General features: G+C 35.7%; 1 protein-coding gene across 5 annotated transcripts in view; it reads right to left on the bottom strand.

Annotated features, from left to right (window-relative positions):
• RB1CC1 (RB1-inducible coiled-coil 1) overlaps positions 1-21,548 on the bottom strand; it is an 82,759-nt gene that overhangs the window by 44,520 nt on the left and 16,691 nt on the right. For 3 of the 5 annotated variants that reach the window (XM_010574400.1, XM_010574398.1, XM_010574396.1), the window contains exons 5-9: positions 19,256-19,382; positions 18,824-18,994; positions 7,362-7,564; positions 5,789-6,224; positions 1,589-1,759 (exon numbers count right to left, since the gene is read on the bottom strand). In XM_010574400.1, the coding sequence (XP_010572702.1) occupies positions 1,589-1,759; positions 5,789-6,224; positions 7,362-7,564; positions 18,824-18,994; positions 19,256-19,382 (1,108 nt within the window). Of the gene's footprint in view, positions 1-1,588; positions 1,760-5,788; positions 6,225-7,361; positions 7,565-12,734; positions 12,790-18,823; positions 18,995-19,255; positions 19,383-20,145; positions 20,216-21,548 lie in introns of those variants that run through there. The other 2 variants (XM_010574397.1, XM_010574399.1) reach the window with 2 other exon arrangements.

A 21,548-nucleotide genomic window follows, 5' to 3' on the forward strand; every position in this document is an offset into this window, starting at 1 on the left:
TCTGATTTTCTAACTGTTTTAACATTTACAGAAATGTATTTATAGAAACAGAAAATTCCTCCACAACTCAAACCTGAAGGTCCCCAATTTTTCTAACTCCTGAAGTATATAATGCAGCAGGGTCATAACTTCCCTTTACAGCTCAGAAAATAAAACATGCCCCCTCAGAACAAGAAAAGCTAACTGCATGGAGTGGCACATGAGCTAAATAACCTTACCAAGAGAAAGGATAAAAGGACAGTGGAGCAGCTCGCCAACCGTCTGGTTGTATTTGTTTGACTGCATCTAGTCAAATGTCAGAAGACGACAACATATTAAGAACAAAACAATTAATTAGTTGCTGTGACAGGAAGTGTTCAGGACATGCCACCTGGGCATTATGCCAATTTCATGTACCATTTTCCCTTTCCATTACTGAGGTTTTTTCCACTTCTGTCTTCCATTTAATGAGACTGGATGAACTAGCAAAGATGAATCAATTCACAGCATACTGGTCTCCAGCATATGAGCAACTGCAAACTACAGGCTGTCTTTGATGGTCTACCATTGGCAAAAAGTTGTCTGCTCTTACATGTAGCTGTAAACCAGGTAGAATTCAGACAGATTTGACAAAGATATGTACAGGCACACTAAGGTAATATTTAAGCCAGATGTTTTCTTTTCTTTATGCTAAGAATACTCATTAAACACATCTATTTTCAAATAAGGTTTAAAATAAACATCTACAAAGTTTATAGACATCGTCATCAGATCCTATTTTTATTAGCAGCTTTCTACATTAATGTGCAAAATGTTACACTAATACAGCACGACCTGTTGGCAAACCATTCACTAGATTTAACAAGATATACCTTTACACAACAAGACATACCTTAAAAGGTATTTTCAAAGCTGTTAAATTTTACCATATTGTAATTCTTACTCATCCAGGAAAAAACTTAACTTTTAAAAAGAAAATAAACTAGATGCATTCTATTCCAGGAACAATACCATATACTGGCGTATCTCAGAAGCCAGCAATTTTACACTGGTGCTTTTACGAGAATGCTGATTGGCCGAATTGGAATTAAAAATATTTTTCCAAATTATAACCAAGAGAATGTTGACAGAAATACTTTAGCTATAATAGTATACAGCTTAATATGCAGTTGACAAAGTTGCAGTGAACTACAGCTCTGCATATTCCTAGTGCATGAAAGTCTAGGATATTTTAAGTAAGGCTTTTATTTTGTACAGTGACTTTTTCTCCAATATAGGTGAAGGGACATTAATATAAGCCCTATATTTAAGTTCCAGTGCTGTCCACCACCCACTGTTGCATTTTTAACTAGTTTGATATTTTAAAAAAAGTATTTAAATTAATGTGGTTGTTGGAGTTACGAGCTGAAAACATGTCCACAAGATATAAAAAAACCTAATATTTAAGTGTCAAATTATTCGAATATAGCACCTTTTTGAGCATCTCCAGTGTGGTATACTGAAAACTATCTTGCATTAAGACCTGGAATTGTTTCACTGTATTCTTTAACAGCAGGCACATAGCAAAAATCTATCATCTTCCAATGTTGCACACACAAATATGTATTACCTGAGCAAGTTCTTTCTGTTCATTCACCAGTCTGCTGCAGCTTGCTATCATCTGGTCCAATGCATACAGCCTATCCTCAAGGCCTTTAATAGCCTTCATGTTCTGATTATCTAGTTTGGCGATAGTTTGGCGACATTCTGCCAGAAAGGGTTGGATGATCCTTGGATCAAGCTAAAAAAAAAATAAATAAAATAAATATTAGCAGTAAGGTGATGTGAGCTACGTAAATGAGTTCTTATAACCTTAATACTTTTCTTTTTTTTTTTTATAAAATCTAGTGTGTGCGTACATCTGTCATCTGCTTCAGAAAGTTAATGAGTCTGTGGATTTTATATCACAGCATGAATTTCTCTGAAGTATTCCAACCAGGCCGTCATAGAAATCAGGGTCCTTACAAGGCAAAGGGACATCAGTTGAGGATACAAGGCAGGGTGCAGGGGGAAGAGGCAGCTTAAAGCTAATGGACACAGTCTACCCTGAAAGAGAGTCCACACAGCTACAATCAAAACAAGTGATGAATGTGACTCAGTGGAAAGTGCAGTAGGGAGGGCGATGGGAAAAAGCTGCAAAACCCATTAGCCTTTTCGCACTAAATGAATGTTTTAATTGATTCCTTAGACAAGCAGATCAGTTGTAAGTAACTGGAAAACAAGTAAATAATAGATTTGTAATACTTCTTGCTAATCTTTCTCCTAATAAAAACACATTTTTTAAATTGTTTAATCATATTTCTTCACAGGCCATTATCCAGAAAAAAAGTGTTTGAAATAAAGAGGTTAACAATGTCCACAGATGTTAAGGGTTGCTCTTCAGAGTAGTGAAATTAATGACAGTCTTTATTTCCTTAGTTCTAAAAACAACATAGGTAATTGCAATAGCTTATGCAGGACTGAGTTTAGTCTAAACCTGGAATGCATTAGTTAGGAACACAGTAAGCGTCATGAGGTGCTAGCAGAATATGAACAAGCTTGCCCAAATTTATCCAAAATGGTTACAGTATGCCATCTACTACATGGGAATCTAATGAAAAGGACACTATCCTATGAGATCATACTATCTGTCACAGCACTGGCTTCTTTTGTTAACATGCAGGGTTTATGCCACTTACAGAGCATACAAATTAACCCTCAAAAATTGCAATTATAAATGCAAAAATGCAATTACATGACTCAATATTAACATAAATAAAAGTACTATTTTCCCCTTAATTTATTATTTAACTGTATAAGAGCTTTCACACACAGCCACTTTTTCATTCTGGAAACACTCTTCTGGGGTATAGAAAGAAGAATCTGAAGAGGAAAAGCATTACAAATTAAGGAGCAACTACAAAGAATAGGTCTTTCATTCTCTTCAAACAAACAAACAAAAAAACCCAAACCATCCAAAAGACCACAAAGGGAAGTATGAAAAACTGGTAATTATCCCAGATTTTTTCAGAATAAATAATGTTATAAATGTGACAAAATAGGTCAAAGTTCTCTGAAAACAGCAAAGGCTAATTTTTTGTATGTTATAAATGGTCTTATGAATCTTGGTCTTTCTCAAGTGAGTCGTCCATTTTCAAGAACCAGTAATAAAAATAGTCTGTGGGATTAAACCAGATTGGTTTTATATGATCATCTTCATTGCCATCCTATTCAGGATTACTTGTCTGTGGCATCCTGAATTACTCCACTGCAAAACCCAGAACAGTTTCCTAACAGACAAAATACTAAAGAACAATATGGTAGGTATTTTTATTTCTACCTTCATAAACTAGTTGTGTTTTATCTCTTTTTACCAAGAATGTCTATTCCTCTCATGCCACCCTGTAATTTATTTCTTCCATCCATTCTGTTTAACCCCTCTTTGACCTAATTGCATCTGTAGCACTCAGCTCTACTTTCACTGGTAGATAATATTGCTCTCCTCACCTTTAAAAGCCTCTTCCTTTTCTAGCCTTTTATTTAAGTGGCTAAGATAGCACTTAACAGAAATATCTGGTCAGCTCCTACTTACCCACTGCTTTTACTATAACCTAGTAAAAGGTTAGAAGTTCTTCTGCAGTTAGAAGCATCATTTTTTAGAAACACCTAGAAGCTAGAAGAACCGGATACCTAGCAGCGCTCTGTGCAACACACCAGTTCTGCCAAGCCTACCAGTATCAAAAATATAAAGCTCATACTCTGATATGTTACACTTTCATGAAAATCTTACCTGAATTCAGAGTTTCAAAGAAGAATTGCAATCACAAACCATTTGTATGGTTCATATTTCAAAGGAGGAAAGGGCATGGGGAGAATGCAGGAAAAACAATAAAAAAAAATTAGTGCCATTTTATTCTAGCTTGCTATGTTAAAAGTGTCATCCCAAGTAAATACTGAAAGAACAATTGTATTGCAAGATATTTACTTAGTATTTTCTTTTCAACTACAGGACAACTCTGTTTTCAAACATTCTAAAATCAATGGTAGGCAAAGATTCAATCCTTTGTCTGTGCTGCTATCAAACTAGATTAAATTAATGTTTTCCTAATGAAAACTAGGAACTACCACATTACGTCAAAGCTTTGGGGTTTTTGTGAACCAAAATAGATCAAAATTGATCACAGTTGTTCTGGTGGCAGGCAGAATAGTCCGACTAAAGCGTTTTCCCTACCTGCCAATTCTGCTTATGCCAAGGGAAAAAAAAAGAAACTTCATTTTTGCAAGAGCAATCACATTTTTTCCCTACAAAAATCAGCTTAAGATACAAAACAATTACAATAGTTGAAACAAAGGATTTCTGACTAGTCTTAGATAAGGCAAGGACAGAAAGCTCACAATTACAAGACAGCCTCTCTAAAACACGTGATGTATGTCAGGCAAGACTACAAGCTGATCAAAAAAGGTACAATAAGTATTTAACTAAAGTGGTTATTTCTTTCATTTTTGTATCTTTAGTATCACTACAATTTATTTGGAAGCAACTGTTTAATGTCTGTCTCTTAAAATACTGATTTTTAGACACATTACATTTGTGCCTTGTTGATATTATGTAGAAAGTGAATTTATTCTCTTGCAACCAAACTACTGGGTCTTATTATTGTTGTTTTAAACTAGTAGAAAGCACCTTGTAGCATTACTGAACAAACAGGACAGAAGATTGTCTCAGACTTCAGCAATCAGCAAGTCTTTCACACACAAAATTGAATATTGTTTTTGCTAAAGAAAAAAAAACTTGTAAAGTCCAATCTTTCTCTTAGCCTTTTTTGTACTACTAAAGTTTAGACAGCTCAAAATCTTAAGCAGCCCTTAATGTTAAGCCCAATCCTCCAACTACTTTTAAGACAGAATCAAAAAATCCATGTACAGAACTGACTGCCTCAGTGTTCCCTACAACAGATGGGGTTTAGACATAACTGAGTCTTCCAATCCTACCTTACGGAGGAAATAAGTGTCAAAGACAACAGAAATTGTTTTCTTTGTTCAAGGTATATTGAGTTGTAACAGTATAAAATTACACATATGCAAAAAAGGGTAGACAATGTAAGAAATACAAGTTACAGTGAAAGCAAAGAAGGAAGGAAATATCTAAGGAAAGCTCTAGGCAAAAGGATTTTAAAAGCCTATAATGCTCACTGGTTAAAATAATAATTTGGAAAGTAAAGAAAGTGAGCAATGTTTTATTCTACCAGCAGCAGAAATACAAAGTGGCATGTTGGGCTCTTCTGAGCACATCTGTATCAGCTATATAAGGAATGCATAAATATATCATGTAAATTTATCACAATTAACCACATGAATTGTCCTACATTTTAATAAAGGCTTCAATATTTTTAAGACAAAGAACATTAACTTTGGTCCAGGAAAATGTTTACTTTCATTATAAGCATAATTTCTATGAAAAAGGCAAAGAAAGAATAGCAGTAAAGTCACTTTGGTTACACACTACAAGAAGCTACTGGCTTTCCAACAGGAATTGCTCTTTGAGAAACAAACAAGATAACAAGCATTAATTGTGAAATTATACATTTTCCTTAAGGTCAAATTCCTAACACTCAAGAATTCTTAAAATACTTCCTACACCCTCACCCTCCCCTAGTCTCTGCTTTGGTCTCCATTCAGAAAGTTATCTGAGAAACAAATTACAAAGTCACTTCAAAAGCACCAGCATCTGGAAAATAAACAGCAATATTCAATGCAATATACTTTGATTTTTAAAAACTTGTTAACTTACCCTGCTCATAGAATCAAAACATTTTCTGACCAGCGACTCAACGTCATTAGGTCTATCTTGAACATTTATCCAGTCTAATAAAGACACATTGAAGGAAGGCTGATCATCATCTTTCAATTCTACTGCTGTTTCAATGTCCTGGACAGTAGCATTTTGACCAGTTTCCTTATCATCTTTTACATTTTCAGGACCTGTGCCTTCCAAAGCTGAATGTTCAACCGACTTGCAAAATGAGGCTAACATTGATTTATTGTTCATTTTAGATATATCAGAATAAAGCACCAATTCAGCAGATTTCCCATCCTCAGTTTCTTCGCTTTCTGCCCCTCCATGCTCAGCTGAAGAATCCAGTCTTCCTAAACACTCTCTGTAACTATGTCTCGTTAGGCACTCCAGCAGTGGTATCTTGGCCATGATAGAAACAGCAGAACCCAAGCTTTTTTAAAAAGGGTGAAAAGAAAAAAACATCAGTAGCTAGAAACCAATACCAATATGACATAAAAACTTAAGATACAAACCACCCATAATATAAAGTATTATTTATTTTAGAATTGAAGCAGATTCCAAAATGAATTTGGTAACTACCCTTTCAAAATACTGCGTTCAGTATCAACATCATGGAAGCATAGCTAAAAAAGTTACAATTTTTGCTTTCTTCCCCTGCTGAATATGAACTCTTCTAAACTTCCAAGTAAGCTTGTGTTTATAATGCAGTGAAAAAAAGGACAGTTTGATAAACTGACACATGCCTTTTTTTTTTTTTTTAAACACACAACTGGGACTTTTATATTCCAATCTGGGATACCAATGCTTATTAGCAAAGATTGAGTGTTCTCTGGCTGACTACTTTTGCCGAGTTTGAACAGTTTCTATATGTTTGGTAAAAGCTATGAAGTTCAAGTTTTGTTGGATTTTTTTGTTTGTTTTTCGTTGTTTTTTTTTAATAAAGGTAAAACATATTTATGCTTTATTTCTTTAAGCAGCCAACATCCACTTACATTCTATTAGGCAAAGGACTCCGAGAAACACCATAATACTATAACATCCAGAAGGATGTCAAATATTTTCCTTGGAGTAACATCCAGAGTTTGCATGATACAAGTATACACACACATACGCACACACACACCCCCCTCAAAGGTACACATATGCACCCAAAATTTGTTATGACTTCATACTTTCAACACAGATCACCGTTCTTAACATCTGCTCAAGTGTATTAAAAAACAATTAATTCAAAAGTGCAGATATGTATTTAAAAACATTGATTAATGTCTGAATTTATTATCTAGCTATTTCTAGTGCACATTTGGAAGGACTCCAGCTCTTAAACAGCTGTTCATTAACGAGCGTATCTTCCATGTAATTCAATACAGGTTTCTGTGTGCTGATGAATACAAGGAAAAAAAGTCAGTTAAACAACTAGCGCAGAACAGAAAGAATGTTCTCTGTGACACAATCAAACAAATATATGCTTGATTAATTAAAACTGGCACCAAACATAGAACACTCAAAAAAAAAGTTTAAAATATACAACTTTGGAGGTTGAGGCTGAATTTAATGGCAAACCTACTGTGTAAGTTTCAACTTGATATCATCTATGGACTGCAAATAGCTTGAATATACATTTTCAAACTTGAAAAGTAGCTTTTGGTAAGAGTATGTACAATCTTCCAAGTTGGCCATTATGGCAGCCCAGCCTTGATGCTGAAGATGTTCATCGTGTACAAGACCTTCACAAAAGGAGCAAAGTTTCTTGGCAACCTCATACATTTCCTACAAAAAAAAAAATTCCAACAAAATGCAAATCACTTCAGGTTATTATTGTAGTAACTGTATAAAACATTAAAGTGAGACATTTAGAAAACATCAGACATTTAGAAAAAAGTGTTAATTTTACATAGCTAGAAGGTTGTACACCTTAAAACTTCATTAAAAATAACAAAACTTCCTGTATTCTAAATAAAAAATTTAATTAGATGACAAAAAAACATATAGACTATTTACTGAGAAATATCTTCAAAACAGGCAGGTGAAAGTTGCAGTTGCAAAAAAACCCTTATAATATTAATTAAATGCTGCTAATATAAAATATTCAGTGCACACACACATGAATAATAATGCTTGTACTAATCTGATAGGAGCTGGCAAACAAGGTCCATTAAGGAGGAGACTATTGATGAGCCAAGCAGAAGCTCAGAACAAGACAATAAACTGCAGGATCAGTCAGCAGAAGCACAGGTGCATCAGGTGCAAGAAGAGATGCATGAGGAAAACAGCAAGGCAGATAATTAATTGAAGTCTTCCACTGATTAATAAACCAGATGCAACACAATGAGAAGCAGTGCAGAGTGTCCACAAAACTCTAAAACACAGCCTGAAACTTTGTATATGCAAACAAACGTGGAAGCTTTTCTGTTAAAGAACTGGATGACACAAAGGCATTTTGCTGCCATAAGGTGAGAATTTAATTACCACCCAACCTGACAGAGTGAAGAGACCTACACATGGCAAGTACCATATCTTACTAAAAGTGCGCTAACAGCAATGCCTATTATATTCAATTCCAAAGTTTTAAAATAGTTACTCTTCCTACTAGTTAAGTTTACCAATTTAAGAAAACAGGCTGTTCCCCTCAAAAGGCCTGCTACTTAAACACCAGTACAAGGAAGTAAAACAAAAGCCATACAATAAATCCTTCAGCTCAATACTTTATCAATAATATACTACACAGAAAAATATTCTCCTGAGCATACTTGTATGTTGGGTCCTACTATCTACCTATCCTCCAAGAAAGAAAATCTTACTACTTTTTGCAGGTTGAGCATACTGTTAAACTAGGACTGAACACATAACTTTCCTCTGCTATAGTACTTGTTTTTCCATGCATGGTTTTCTCACAAGTTATGCAAATACAGTGAGAAAGCAGTGTTAAAAACCCAACACATCAGTATATTTCAGAATGCATTTGCTACTGAACACATGGTTAGCAGCACATATGCATACACAAAAAAATTTAGAGCCCAACAACACTTATCTTCTAGAAATAAACCACAAAAATGCAGAGCATTTCATCCAAACATTTCAGAATTAATACTGACAAAACCTGAAAGTTATGAACACCCTCTTTTTTTTTTTTTTTTTTTTTTTTTTAAAAAAGTCCAAGCCTTGTCTCAAGCAGCATGGCAAAATTCCACTGTCCTTCAAATCACTGGTAGCTAAGCTATTAGCAGATGAACAATAAATATACAAAAATTATGCAACTCCAAGGAAATCAAAAGCTATTACAAATTTCTATCACTTTGTAGTAAAGATAGTATTTGTTATCTTGTATTCCAAACTTTGGTCACTTTCTGTGCACATGAGTGTAAGGATTTCTGGTTTGAAAAGAACAGTTATTTTACGTGCTGCATGAGCTCTCACTTCCTAAGTCAAAATCACCCAATAACACACAACTGGGACAGTATCCAGATAGCACCGAAATCTGCAAGTCATTTTCTTCAGACTACTTCCAGTTTGTGCACACAATTTAAATTCACATAAACTAATGCAATATTGACAACTTGATCAATTTTTTATTATATTCTTAAATTCACTTTGCATACAAGTTACTCAAAGGCAAATTCCACAGCATATAAAAAAGCAGAACTACTGCTTCTTCAACTATCATATTAAGAACCCAAAGAACAGGCTGTTTTACCCGAAGGTATACTAAAAAAATACATCAATAATATTAAGCTGAAAAGGTAAGTGAATGTCCCCACTGTGTTCTAATGTTTTTCCTGGGAATGTACACAAGCATTTTACTTTCAACTCACAAACACTATTCTCCTCCCAAAGTCAACCTCCCTCCAACCTACTGGCAGTAATTCCAGAAGTGAGAGCATATGCAGAACCACACATCAGTTTGAAGACTAAAAGAATATAAGCCATCTACAAAATCAGAACTGATCATAAAGTCTTTTTATGCAGTTCCTTCAAGTGAGTATCACAGTTTACCAGGGAAAATAAAGACTGGACTTCTCCCACCTCAAAAAAAAATTAAAAAATGCTTCTTTAAAAGCTCTGGGTAGAGGCTTTTGTTAGTTCTATTTTCCTTTGGACAAACTCACTTAGCATACCACAGCTCTAACGTGCAATAAAGAAATGTACATACTAGGCTTAATCTGACCAGACTTTCTGCCCTGAGACATACTCTTAATTAGTGGCCAATGTTTGCTTTTTTAGCTAGATCTATTTATTGTGTTTACACTGGAAGGAAAAAGTTACAAGTTGGAGTTGTCCTATGAAGCTTTATTATACGTTATTCTTGATGCTGCACTGAGAATCTAAGCATTGTCGATTTAAGATTTTAGTTTTTAACAAGGTTGCTTCCTCAGCAAAACACTTTCAAAATGGGGCTGGAGCACCTATCCTATGAAGACAGGCTGAGAGAGTTGGGGTTGTTGAGCTTGGAGAAGACAAGGCTCCAGGAAGACCTTATAGCAGCCTTCCAGTACCTAAAGGGGCCTACAAGAAAGCTGGAGATGGACTTTTTACAAGTGCATGTAGTGATAGGACAAGGGGTAAGGGCTTTAAACTGAAAGAGGGGAGATTTAGCTTAGACATAAGGAGGAAGTTCTTCACTGTGAGGGTGGTGAGGCACTGGAACAGGTTGCCCAGAGAGGTTGTGGATGCCCCATCCCTGGAAGTGTTCCAGGCCAGGTTGGACGGGGCTTTGAGCAACCTGGTCTAGCGGAAGGTGTCCCTGCCCATGGCAGGGGGCTTGGAACAAGATGACCTTTAAGGTCCCTTCCAACCCAAACCATTCTATGATTCTGTGAAACACAAAACAGAAGTCACAAGTTACCAAATTTTAGTAGGGAGAAAAAAAATTTACAGTTGAGATCACTTGTTACACTACTGATGACCAGCACTGACACTCTATATCTAGGAGTCTAACCTGTGGCAATTTGCCTAAATTTAACCAAATGAGAAGCTTGTCCCAGCAGTCTGACTCCTAAAAAAGTGAGAGTAAACAAGAGTATTTCCCAGAGTGGCAAATTAATATTTCTTTATTTTTCAGAAACCATGTAACAGAAGGGCATTCTAATAAGTGTCAGGATCTGTCATATGAGACATGCCCAAAGGAACTGCTATATAAAAACACACCAATGCTGTCTAAGTATTCAACCAGGTATTCATTATCAGATGACCTGCAGCTCCTTGTTGTATACACAGGAGATGCAGACATTGCAACAAAATATCCCCTTATGAAAGCAATCATAAATACAATACTGAGAGACAAAAGATTTTTCCTGAACTATTTAGAGCTCAAACTGAATTAACATTGAGCTCAAAATTCATTAGCCTGAAAACACAGCTAAGTTTCTTTCAAATAACACGTTTTCAAAGTTACCTGTAAGCTAATACACTACAAGTCAAATTGTACAACTAAACAGAGACATGACTGTTTCAGGGCACATATGCAAGATGTTACAACAGCATTCCATATTATCATCCTCCCAAAGTTATTTTTACATGCGTATCCCAAGTGCCAAAGAAATTCTCTCTCGGTGGTGGGGGGCAAGCAGTAGAATTCTTGTCTGCATGGATGAACCTGAATGCAATTAAGAGTCCGCAGGAACCCAGTACTGCTTTTGATTCTGGTTCCTTAGGCAGTATCATGAAATAAGCTCATTACATTCAAATAGTAAAGAATATTACTCTGAATTCAAGGGGGTCCAAGTAGATGGTTCTAACAAAGTTCAAACCACATACAGTAACTATTTGTCCACCTAATCAGAACTGCTTCAGTCTTAGATGATACTAAGCAGATACCAGTGCAGGGAACAAGAACATTATGTTAAACCATTTTTTATTTTTTATTGTTGCATGGAAGGGTTAAGAATAACACACTGTTTCAGTGAATCCTACAACCCTGCTTTCAAAATGTGAGGGTGTACAGCAAGAAAGTGAAGTGGTGAAACTTCTTGCTTCCTTTGGAGTATCTACGTAGCTTAAATGTAGTTAAATTAAAAACTACACAAATATATCTTTCTTATCATTCCATCACCACTGAAGTACATCTTCAAGTGATTTGGCTTGTTCTTCCTACCATCTCCACAGACAACGTTTCTGGGAAGACCTCCTCAGGCTACTTTAGAAGGTTCAAGACCGATCTATTTCACATAACCAGTATGTCTGTATGCAGAAAACAATTAAGCACCTCTCTGCTAAATGAATAAAGTCTAAAACCTGAATTATGTCAGGCATATAAATAAAGGCCTGCAATCCAACATATGTTCTAACACTTCTCTGTAAAGTTGCCAGCTCCAGCACAGAAAATGAAGCCTGCCTAACAACAGGCTTGCTTTTGTCATTGATTTTTCACAGATCCACTCAAGGGTAATTGGCAGACACCCAACGGTTCACAGCACACAAAAATTAACTTGCAGTTGCCTTGTAGAGAGCTATGTCCATCTTACTCAGCCATACCAGCATACCTAGAACACTGACAGCTTCACCGTACCACTGGAATGTAGACCTCAAGAAGCACCACTACCAGTACAATATTAGACAAACCCAGGCTAATCTCAACTTGCTGTTATGCTGAAGAGTAAAAAAAGGCACCTTCACTTCGTAATTTGTCAAGAAATTCACAGGCCCACCAGAAAGATTTTTATCTTTGGCTCGGTGCTTTAACTGAATGTTTACTTGAATTATTTCCCTTGATCATCGTAACTTAAATTTAGGTGATTCTTCTGATTGTAATTACTTCTGTTTAGTATGTTTCAGTCAAAATCAGCAGAAGTAATAAAGTACATTTCATCTAAAATGGAAATTAACTGGTAAAGTGTTTCCCATCAATTTCAAGACTTTGTCTTTGCATCCTACTGTCGTAATTCTGCTAATCTGAATGAAAAAAATCCAGGGAAGGTCTGCCTTAAGTGGGCTTTGGACTTACCTCTAAAGAAAAAAAGTTCTCAGGAAATGCAGGGTTCTTTCCATTCTCTACAACCCTGTGGTAAAAGGAAACAAGTCATCAAAGTCCTCTATTGTCATGTGTCTGAAATCTTGTAAAAAGGACTCCTTATAGGTTTCAGTCACCCTAAAAAAAAATCAACCTCAGGCCAACAAAAAAGATCCTTGAAATTACACACGCCCATACACTGTAACAGCAGATAAACGCTTCCACAAAAGGTAACCGTTATCTTGCTTACCAAAATTAGTAACCAAGACTGTTATCTCTAACTCATACACCTCCAACTAAAACTCAGTAAAGATACTAGATTAACCACTTCAAGATTTCAGCTTTTAAAGCCTGTAATTAGAACAGTTAACTTCACTGAGGGAGACTGATATTTCATGGCAATTTCTCTCTTTTCATTAAGACAACTGATTATTCCATTCTCCTTTAATATTGGTCATTTTTGGTGAATGCGTCCTTTGGACACTTGTCCACACAGTTCATGACTTATTACATACTCAGAAATGTTATTTCATCAGCATAATACAGAATAATTTATTCTGTAAGTCATAGCTTAATGAATTTCTTCAGTACTGTTTTCACTAGCTCTTCACTCTGACATTAAAAGCAGGCTTGGAGAAGTGACAGAATTTATCACCAAAAAAAAAAAAATACTGAGAAGCTGACATAAACCACCACAGCCAGGGAATCAAACCATGGTACAAGGTAAGTGATAACTTCTACTAGCTTGATTCCAAGCCACCCAAGTCTTTTTCTCCTGGTGAATTTTCTAAAAGCTTGATCTAGCAGTTCTGGTTACAAAGGCCAACCCAAACAAATGCTGTATCTTTTAGTATATCATAGGGTAGATCTTTTAGTACACCTTAGGGCAAACTAAAACTTACTCCTTTTTAACCCCACCCAGCTCAATTACTTTAAAAGATTACAAGATTAATCACTATATCCAAGTTACAAAGAAGTCTGGACTTCTGTGGAGGAGCTAGAAGCGTGTCTGGCTATTAGACTAATAAATCAGCCAAAAAGAATGAATAGCATTAATTTAGCTACACAATTGTTACAAATATTACAATAACTTAAAGAACATTAAAATTTTAAAGTAACTCTTTCCAGGGGGTGTCAAAACAGCTTTCTAGAAGCAAAAGAGCATTTCTCTAAGCAGTAGATACGCAGCTTTCAGGAAGTATGACTCTAGTTCTTGGCTTAAGTATTACGAAGCGTTTGGAACTAAACCAAGAATGATCTAGGTACTATGACTACAGCCATGGTTTTAGGCAACCAAATGAAATGACTGCGCATTTTCTCATCCTCGTTCCCACTTCTCAAAGAAAAACTGACTGGAGTTGACAGTTTGATGATGACAGCAGCAGTATCACATGAAATGTGAAACCCACTAACAGAAAGTCCAAGTTTCCAATATCCTTCTTCTGGGACAAATAACATGGGAACTTCAGCTAGATCACTAAAAAATAAAAAATAAAAATAATCCTTTCCTAAAGGCTAAGCTACCAGAAATTATTTTAAGCAGTAGTGTTAAAAGACCACAAGATTAGACAAGACTCATACAATGTAGTTTATTGCACAATGCGCTGTGCCGGGAACAGCTTGTCTTCTCCTAAGCTGCTGTGTACGTAACTTTTTGCAAACACTCTGTGGACCTTATCATCCACATACTGTAGCTCAAGGACGAAACTGCTGAACTGGAAGAGAGGTGGGAAACCAGGCTAGTTGTAAAAGGCAAGCTGTAACCCTTTAGGCACAGACATCAAAGGTAAGGTTTTAGTTAAAGGGAAACTAGTATACGGAGACAAAATGAAAACAGGCTTAGAAAGTTGCTTTAACTGAGATTTAAAAGCCAGACAGTAAATGCAACAAACACTGACCAAAAAGGATCTGATAAAGTTTATAAAACAAAGACATTGTGCCATATGTGACAAAATCTATGGCAAGAATTTCAGTTTAATTGGCAAAGGAACAAGTTAAGGTAACAGACATAGCTTCTTTAAAGCTACCTAATCTTTATACTGTGGATTCTACATAATGAGATCTCAGGTAATCAACAGGAACTGAAGAAAATATGTATAGATGTTAAAATCATGAAAGCAACAAGAAAAAAAGATGGAGATATCTTGATATGGTAATCACAGTACCATGGAAAACCAAACAGGAAGTAATAAGTTTCCTACAGGAATGATTTTTGGTTAGGAGGTATTAAAATCTAAAAAATGCTACATCTAAGTTAATGAAATCAGTTTCAATTGGATAAAAAAAATACAACGCTGTTTTTACATATACCTATACATATATGGACAAATGGCTATAAAAATGCCAGGGCCTCCACTGTGAACTAAAAGATTACTTTTGTTTATACCTGAATAGTAACTAAGGGTATCTGAAAATTATGGCAAAAAAATGCAGAAAGCAAAAGCAGAATTGAAAATAATGGTCAGCTTTAGACAGGCAAAAAACAATGGAGAGGAAATAAAAGCATGGATTAATAAAAGTACCTGCTAAAGGAGAATCTAGAACTACTTGTTATTGTGAAAAACGTTAAAGGCTGTATACAAAGTATGCATCAGAAAGTGCATCAGAAATATCTGTCCACCCTTCTCCACAAGGTTCAAAATAATGTAAGGTAGAAAAACCACCTTTCATACAGTTGTACAGCATAGTTGCCAAGTAGTATACAGTTCAAGTCACAGATGCCAAAAAATTTTATTAAATTCAACACTTTTCAGGCAGGCTTAAAATGAGGGACAAACAAGATAGAAATAAAAGTCTTCACACCCTGAAATATTCATAATCTTCCACACTCTGAATTTGCCTATTACTGAAGTAGACATAGGGCATGAGGTGTAAGAGATAACCAAGAGCTCTTGCACAGTAACTTAGCAGCCATCTTCTAAACAACTTTTAACTATTTCATATGCTGTTTACAACTTCATATCAAGTCTGATTTTAAAATCATACTGTGTATCTTCTCACCAGAAGAGATACCAAATTAAATAGTAACTGGTAGCTATCAAATATTTTCCCCTACTTTTATATAGTTATACATCACTGTTTCTTATTTTTGACAAGAATAGGTAAGGCTTTCTATCATAAGCAATGATTTAGATTGTAACTTTTATTTTCCTAATACAAAACATTTTTATCCTGTATTAGTACATGTATTAGTAGTAAATACTAATTAAATTTAATTAAATTACCCTAAATAATTACAACAGGCAAAAACTCTCCATCAAGTACTGTCACTCTGTTTTTCTGGTAAAGCAGGTTACTGTCTCTCTAAAAATCAATAAAAAGACAAAGCTTGGATCATTAAGGCAGATTTTTCATGCCCATTTTGCAGGAAGTCTCCCATACAGTACTCTCAGTGTGGCTTTGGATGCATCAATCTCACAACTACAGAGGTTTAGAGCCTTTCTAGCTCTCCCCAGATCTTAATCAATTTTAAGAAGGATTAATATCCCGTGTTCCCTCTTCCTCCCAGCCAAGAGACTTACGGTGAACCTTGAAGAAGATTAATGTTCTAACCACATTCCCTCAGTCCTCCCTCAGTTTCTTCTGAATCACTGCTCAATATGCTTCAAGCAGGCATCATGAAAAACTGCTTTAGTACAATACTGCAATACTCCTTTATACAGTTTTCACACCTTGGTACATCTAAAGTCACGATAGCCTATTTACTAATCTCCCACCATACACGATGGTGTTGGCATTCCCCCGACCTCCCAAAGAAGTACCCAATGCATTTTCACAGCCTAACACAGAGCCTATGGTTTCGAAAGATTTAAAATCTTGGATAAAATTAACTGTGGGTGTAAAGGTGTATCAGATTTAGGAATATTACCACCTATTTAATCCTTAAATAAATTTTTAAGTTTTTCACAAAAGATTCTACTACCATTGTAGCCCTTTTACAAGGAGGAAAGAACTGGAAGAAGTGGGGAACAGAATAATCTTTTTCAAAGTAAATCCGCAGGCTAAAAATAAAAGCTCCATTCTACCTGGATCCATGTTTATAGACCTTTAAATACTAAATTCCTCCCCCCATCCCATAATAATATTAATATAAGTGCCATCAAGTATGGAAAGATTTATTTTCTTCTTGCAAATCAGCTCAGGATCACTCTCTCTAGATAAATTTTTCAGTCACTAGCTAGATATTATAGCTCCAGTTGGCCAATAAAAGCTGTACTCCATGCAGAGACTTTTAAGAGTATTTCAGAAATATGGGCTTCCCTTACAGAAGACTTGCCACCAGAACAAGCCAGTAAAGATCTAAATAATTAATTTAAAAGCAGAAACACTGCAACAATCTTGCTTGCTCTGCATAGTAATACATCCTTCAGAATCAAGGGGGAAAAGAATATAGCACTAATAATTCTTTTCAAGTCTAAGTAGGAGTAATTTTTATAAAATTCCTGGAATATAAAAAGCTTACTCGAGAGGAATTAAATCTGTTCTATCAGTGTATACTAAGTTCACCAGACTAAAACAAAAATTGAGAATCTTCAAGAGCACAAAATCAGAGATGGGATGAAGAAAGAAGATAAAATATCAACAAGAAATGTGAGACTAGGTACCACCACCTTTCACTTCCATTACCCTAAGTAAAGCACAAACACAAAGACCATAGTAATTACTACAGCCCCCTTTCATATCAAATTAATTTTAAACCTTTAACAGGTATCAGTCTTGCTGACTTTTATAATATCCTCTTAACACCTCACAGAAAATGGTTTTAAAGCACTTTCAGTTTCAGCTGCTAAAACCAGAATCCTCACACTCTTCGAGGCACATAGATGAAATCCTCCCACTCCTAGCTGAATTCGCATCGATATCCATTCTTCTCTGTATGACAGTCATATGATTCACAGATCCCTAATAACTCAAGGTCCTATTTACTAAGTCAGCAGTAACTGTCAACAGGTGGTGGAGAAAGGAAGAGAGCCTACTGGACTCAATCCTTGCCTTAAATCAGAAAGTATGTCAAGGTCAGATTATTCAGGCTAACTTTCCTCCTCCTGACAGGTCAGGAGACCAAGGGGGAAAACAGAAAACCCTGTACTATATATGCAAGACTGAACACTTTTCTATGAATTCAGCTGTACGGTACTAAAAACCAGCCACTAGAAGTGCTAAATATTCTTTTGGACTGCATTAAAGTCTTCACTGAATCTAAGAAACTTTACTACCAAGATAACGTGCTGAAAACATATTACTATTGGTTTTGTGCTAAGTGCTACACATAACCGTTCCCCCACTACCAGCTGCCAGAAGTTAATAATAATCTTTGGAGACATGAAAAATATTTAATGCATTGAAGTATAAAATTTGAAAAGGAAAATGAGGGCAGTATTTCCTAACATTAAGAAAAGCAATCAGTCCAGCAACTGAAGGCATTGTGTCACTCTCTTCAAGCTGTTCCTACTGCATGCACACTTGATATCTTACTGACCATGTTGCAGGGAGCTGGTTCCCCCTATCAGAATAATACAGGTGTAATCAAATTGGAATTCTGACAAAGTTTGCTTTCTATGCAAGTAAAAGCCAGCACTCAAGAATGAAAGACCTGAATTTTAGGAAAAGAAAGCTTAGTTTTATTAATTCCTCACCAGTTGTTTAGATATACAAGATGAAAACAGAAGCTTAGCAAGGTGCTTTTAGAAATTATACTGCTAATTTTCTACTTGGGTTAACAATGTTTCCACAGTAACTTTTCTGTTTTCAGGTTGAGGCAGACTGAAAACATTGAAAATAAGGCAGAGCATTAAGGCATGGGTCCAAAGCAACCAGATTGCTTTTATTTTGTAAATGCTGTAAACATATGCATCCATAAAGCTGTATTACAATATGCTTTTGAAAGAAGCTTTGAACATGCTGAAGAAGCATGCACATTTCAATACTTCCCTTGAAACTTTCAGACAAAGGCTCTGAAAAAATACATCATCACTAATATGCCATTCTTACTATCTTGAACAAACTATTTCATAATTTATATCAAGCAAATAACAAAAAGGTTATTTTCCTTTGGTGTGCAAGTACAGTAAGAATTTACTTACCACAGCAAGTTGTGTCCGTGATGCTACTGTATGAAACACTGCAGGCATCATGAGAGATTCTTCTACTTTCAATTCCATCTCATTCTCTGCTGAAAACGTGGTTTTGGGGATAGCTGGTGGACGTTCACACAAGATCATTTCTTTGTTGAATAAAAAAATTGGATTGGTATCCTACATTCAAAAAGAAAATGAAACCGAACACTGAGTAAAGGCAACATACTGTTCAATTACCAATTATTTCATCATGCAGGTAACGTGTCAAGAACATGTTAAAATCTACATGTATAAGCAAATATATAACCATCTGTTTCTCAAAGCAAAGAAATCCAGCAAATAGTACATTACAAAAAAATACTTAAAAATCCCTTAGTAAAAAGTCTTTTTCTTCCCCTATAAATGACAGTTTAGGCAAAGAATGCAGTATGCACTTACTGTTCCAGCACTGTAACTACATACTCTTCTGTCTGGTGCCATACACTCTCCTCCATTGACAACCAGTACTTGGTGCTGAATGGCAATCTTATACTTTGTTTGAATTGCATGTTTCAGATCAGCCACACTGGAAAAAAATGGGAAGAGAAGATGACTCTTATCAGCATACTTGTGTCTCTAATTTTACATATTCCTGTAATAGAGACAAGTGACTTGTCTGTGTCAAAGCAGAACTTTTTTTAAAGAATTATTACTTCTTATTCTGCACAATGACATATTTGTAAGTTCTGTAAGTGCTGTAATGTGTTGCATTCTGGATATCCAGCTTTTAGCTGATAGCTTATTAGAAGACAGCCTCTGCATTACTGGGAAGTCATCAGCAATCTTTTTCCAAGAAGATCCGATAGCACGTTGAAATTCTGGATTAAGTCATATCAGGCATTTAGGATAATAACTACAAAAGTCATATTATGTTCTTTGAATATATACTTTATGAACAAACAGCTGACTGAAACCCTCGAAGACAAGAATATTAGCACTTCATTATGCATAATGTAAGCACAATTTCACCTAATCAACTCTGATTTACTGTACAGGAAGTGCACTACAGCAATTAACAATAACAGAAAATTAAACAATCCGTATATATATGTAACAAATTCATATAAACATTACAGACACTTTTAATGCAGAAATTAGATCAATAAACCATCCTTGTTTTCATTCACCATCCTTGTACATTTAATTCTGGGTGATGACATCTTCACATTACCGCTTATTTTAGACAGTTCTAGACTTTGTCTTGAAGACACAGGCAAAGAGGAAACTAAACAAGAATTTACTAATATAATACAGTAACTGATCCAAACTATAACACACTGGAGTAGTACCTGTGCAAAGATATTAAAAAGCTTCAGAGTATTCAGTGAATAATCAACAAGCATCAATGGTTTTGATATAACTGGCAGGAAACATAACAATGTTACTGGCTATATGGTACTTGAAAAATAAAGATCAGTTATCTAAAATAACCCTGATTCAATACAATGTCATGAATTCACTACAAATATCTCATGAGCACAAGCTTGTACTTGCTAGCTGCGTTACAGAGAGCATTCACCTACCATATCCATGGTCTTTGGGAAGATAGCTTGGCCTATCCATGTACAAGGAGACAGGCAAAGAACCCAAGAAAGTTAGTCTTGCTAAAAAGAGCAAGTCTAGATATACAGAATAAGAAGTTAAACTGTTCAACTGAAGAGTCTTGGATTTTGTGCAGTTCAGATGTTGGAAAGCTTCTTTCTCAAAGAACTATCCAACTGAGCAAAATATCAGCCCATGCCAGACTATTAGGTGCCTGGTCTGGCAGCTCAGATGCTGTACCTCACTCACCATGATTTGGGAACAGAATGTCTCAACATACCAGACAGCATACAGGGGTACTGACACATCTGCAAATGACCTGGTAGATCCAGAATGGCTGAGATGGAACACTACTTCATGCTCAATGATACCCTGAGTGTCAGTAGGCTTTGCAGAAGAGCATACAAAAAACAATCAGTGTAGACAGTCTTGGGGCCCTTCAACCCCAAACAAGTTTCAAAATCCAAATTCACTTGTTGAGTCATGAAAATTACAAACAGGAATTCAGGAGAAAGGAAACAACGGATTTGAGCACAAAATCCATGGTAGAAGTCTTTCAAACACAATTACTTGCAGCTCATTCATCACTGATAGAATATAAAGACTGAAGGTAGGTAAGCTTGGCTCTTACTAGCTCCAAGATGTATGGGCTATCATGATATTATATACGATTTACTTATTAGATCAGAGTCCCACATGAGAAGAAAGATAAAGGATACAATACATCCAGTATATCTAGACCGGTCTAAAAGTATCTTTACATTTGCAAGATGCTTTTAATGTACAGTGAAAAAATACAAGTAGCAAGTTTGTTGGGACTTAACTATGATTCTGTAACACTGCTCATGTTTCAGGCAGTTGGGCATTCAGAAGTTCATGTTTTACATATAAACTGCTGTAAAACATTTTGGAACCTTACAACATAGAACAGAACCAACCAGTCCCATCCTGGACACGAGACAAAAACCTATATGCCAGTTCTTTAGCATCCAATCTAACAATATTACCGAGTGCATATTTTCTTCAAGATAAGTATATACTGACAGGAAAAAGAGCAATCTGCAGAATTTCTTCTATGATGCCAGTCAGTAAAAAATAAACCTTTTACACAGGAATCCTAAATAAAAACACCTTCCAATAAAAGGTCACA

The sequence above is a fragment of the Haliaeetus leucocephalus genome, unplaced genomic scaffold (genome assembly GCF_000737465.1).
Source record: "Haliaeetus leucocephalus isolate CR32 unplaced genomic scaffold, Haliaeetus_leucocephalus-4.0 Scaffold428, whole genome shotgun sequence".
Taxonomy (NCBI): Eukaryota; Metazoa; Chordata; class Aves; order Accipitriformes; family Accipitridae; genus Haliaeetus; species Haliaeetus leucocephalus.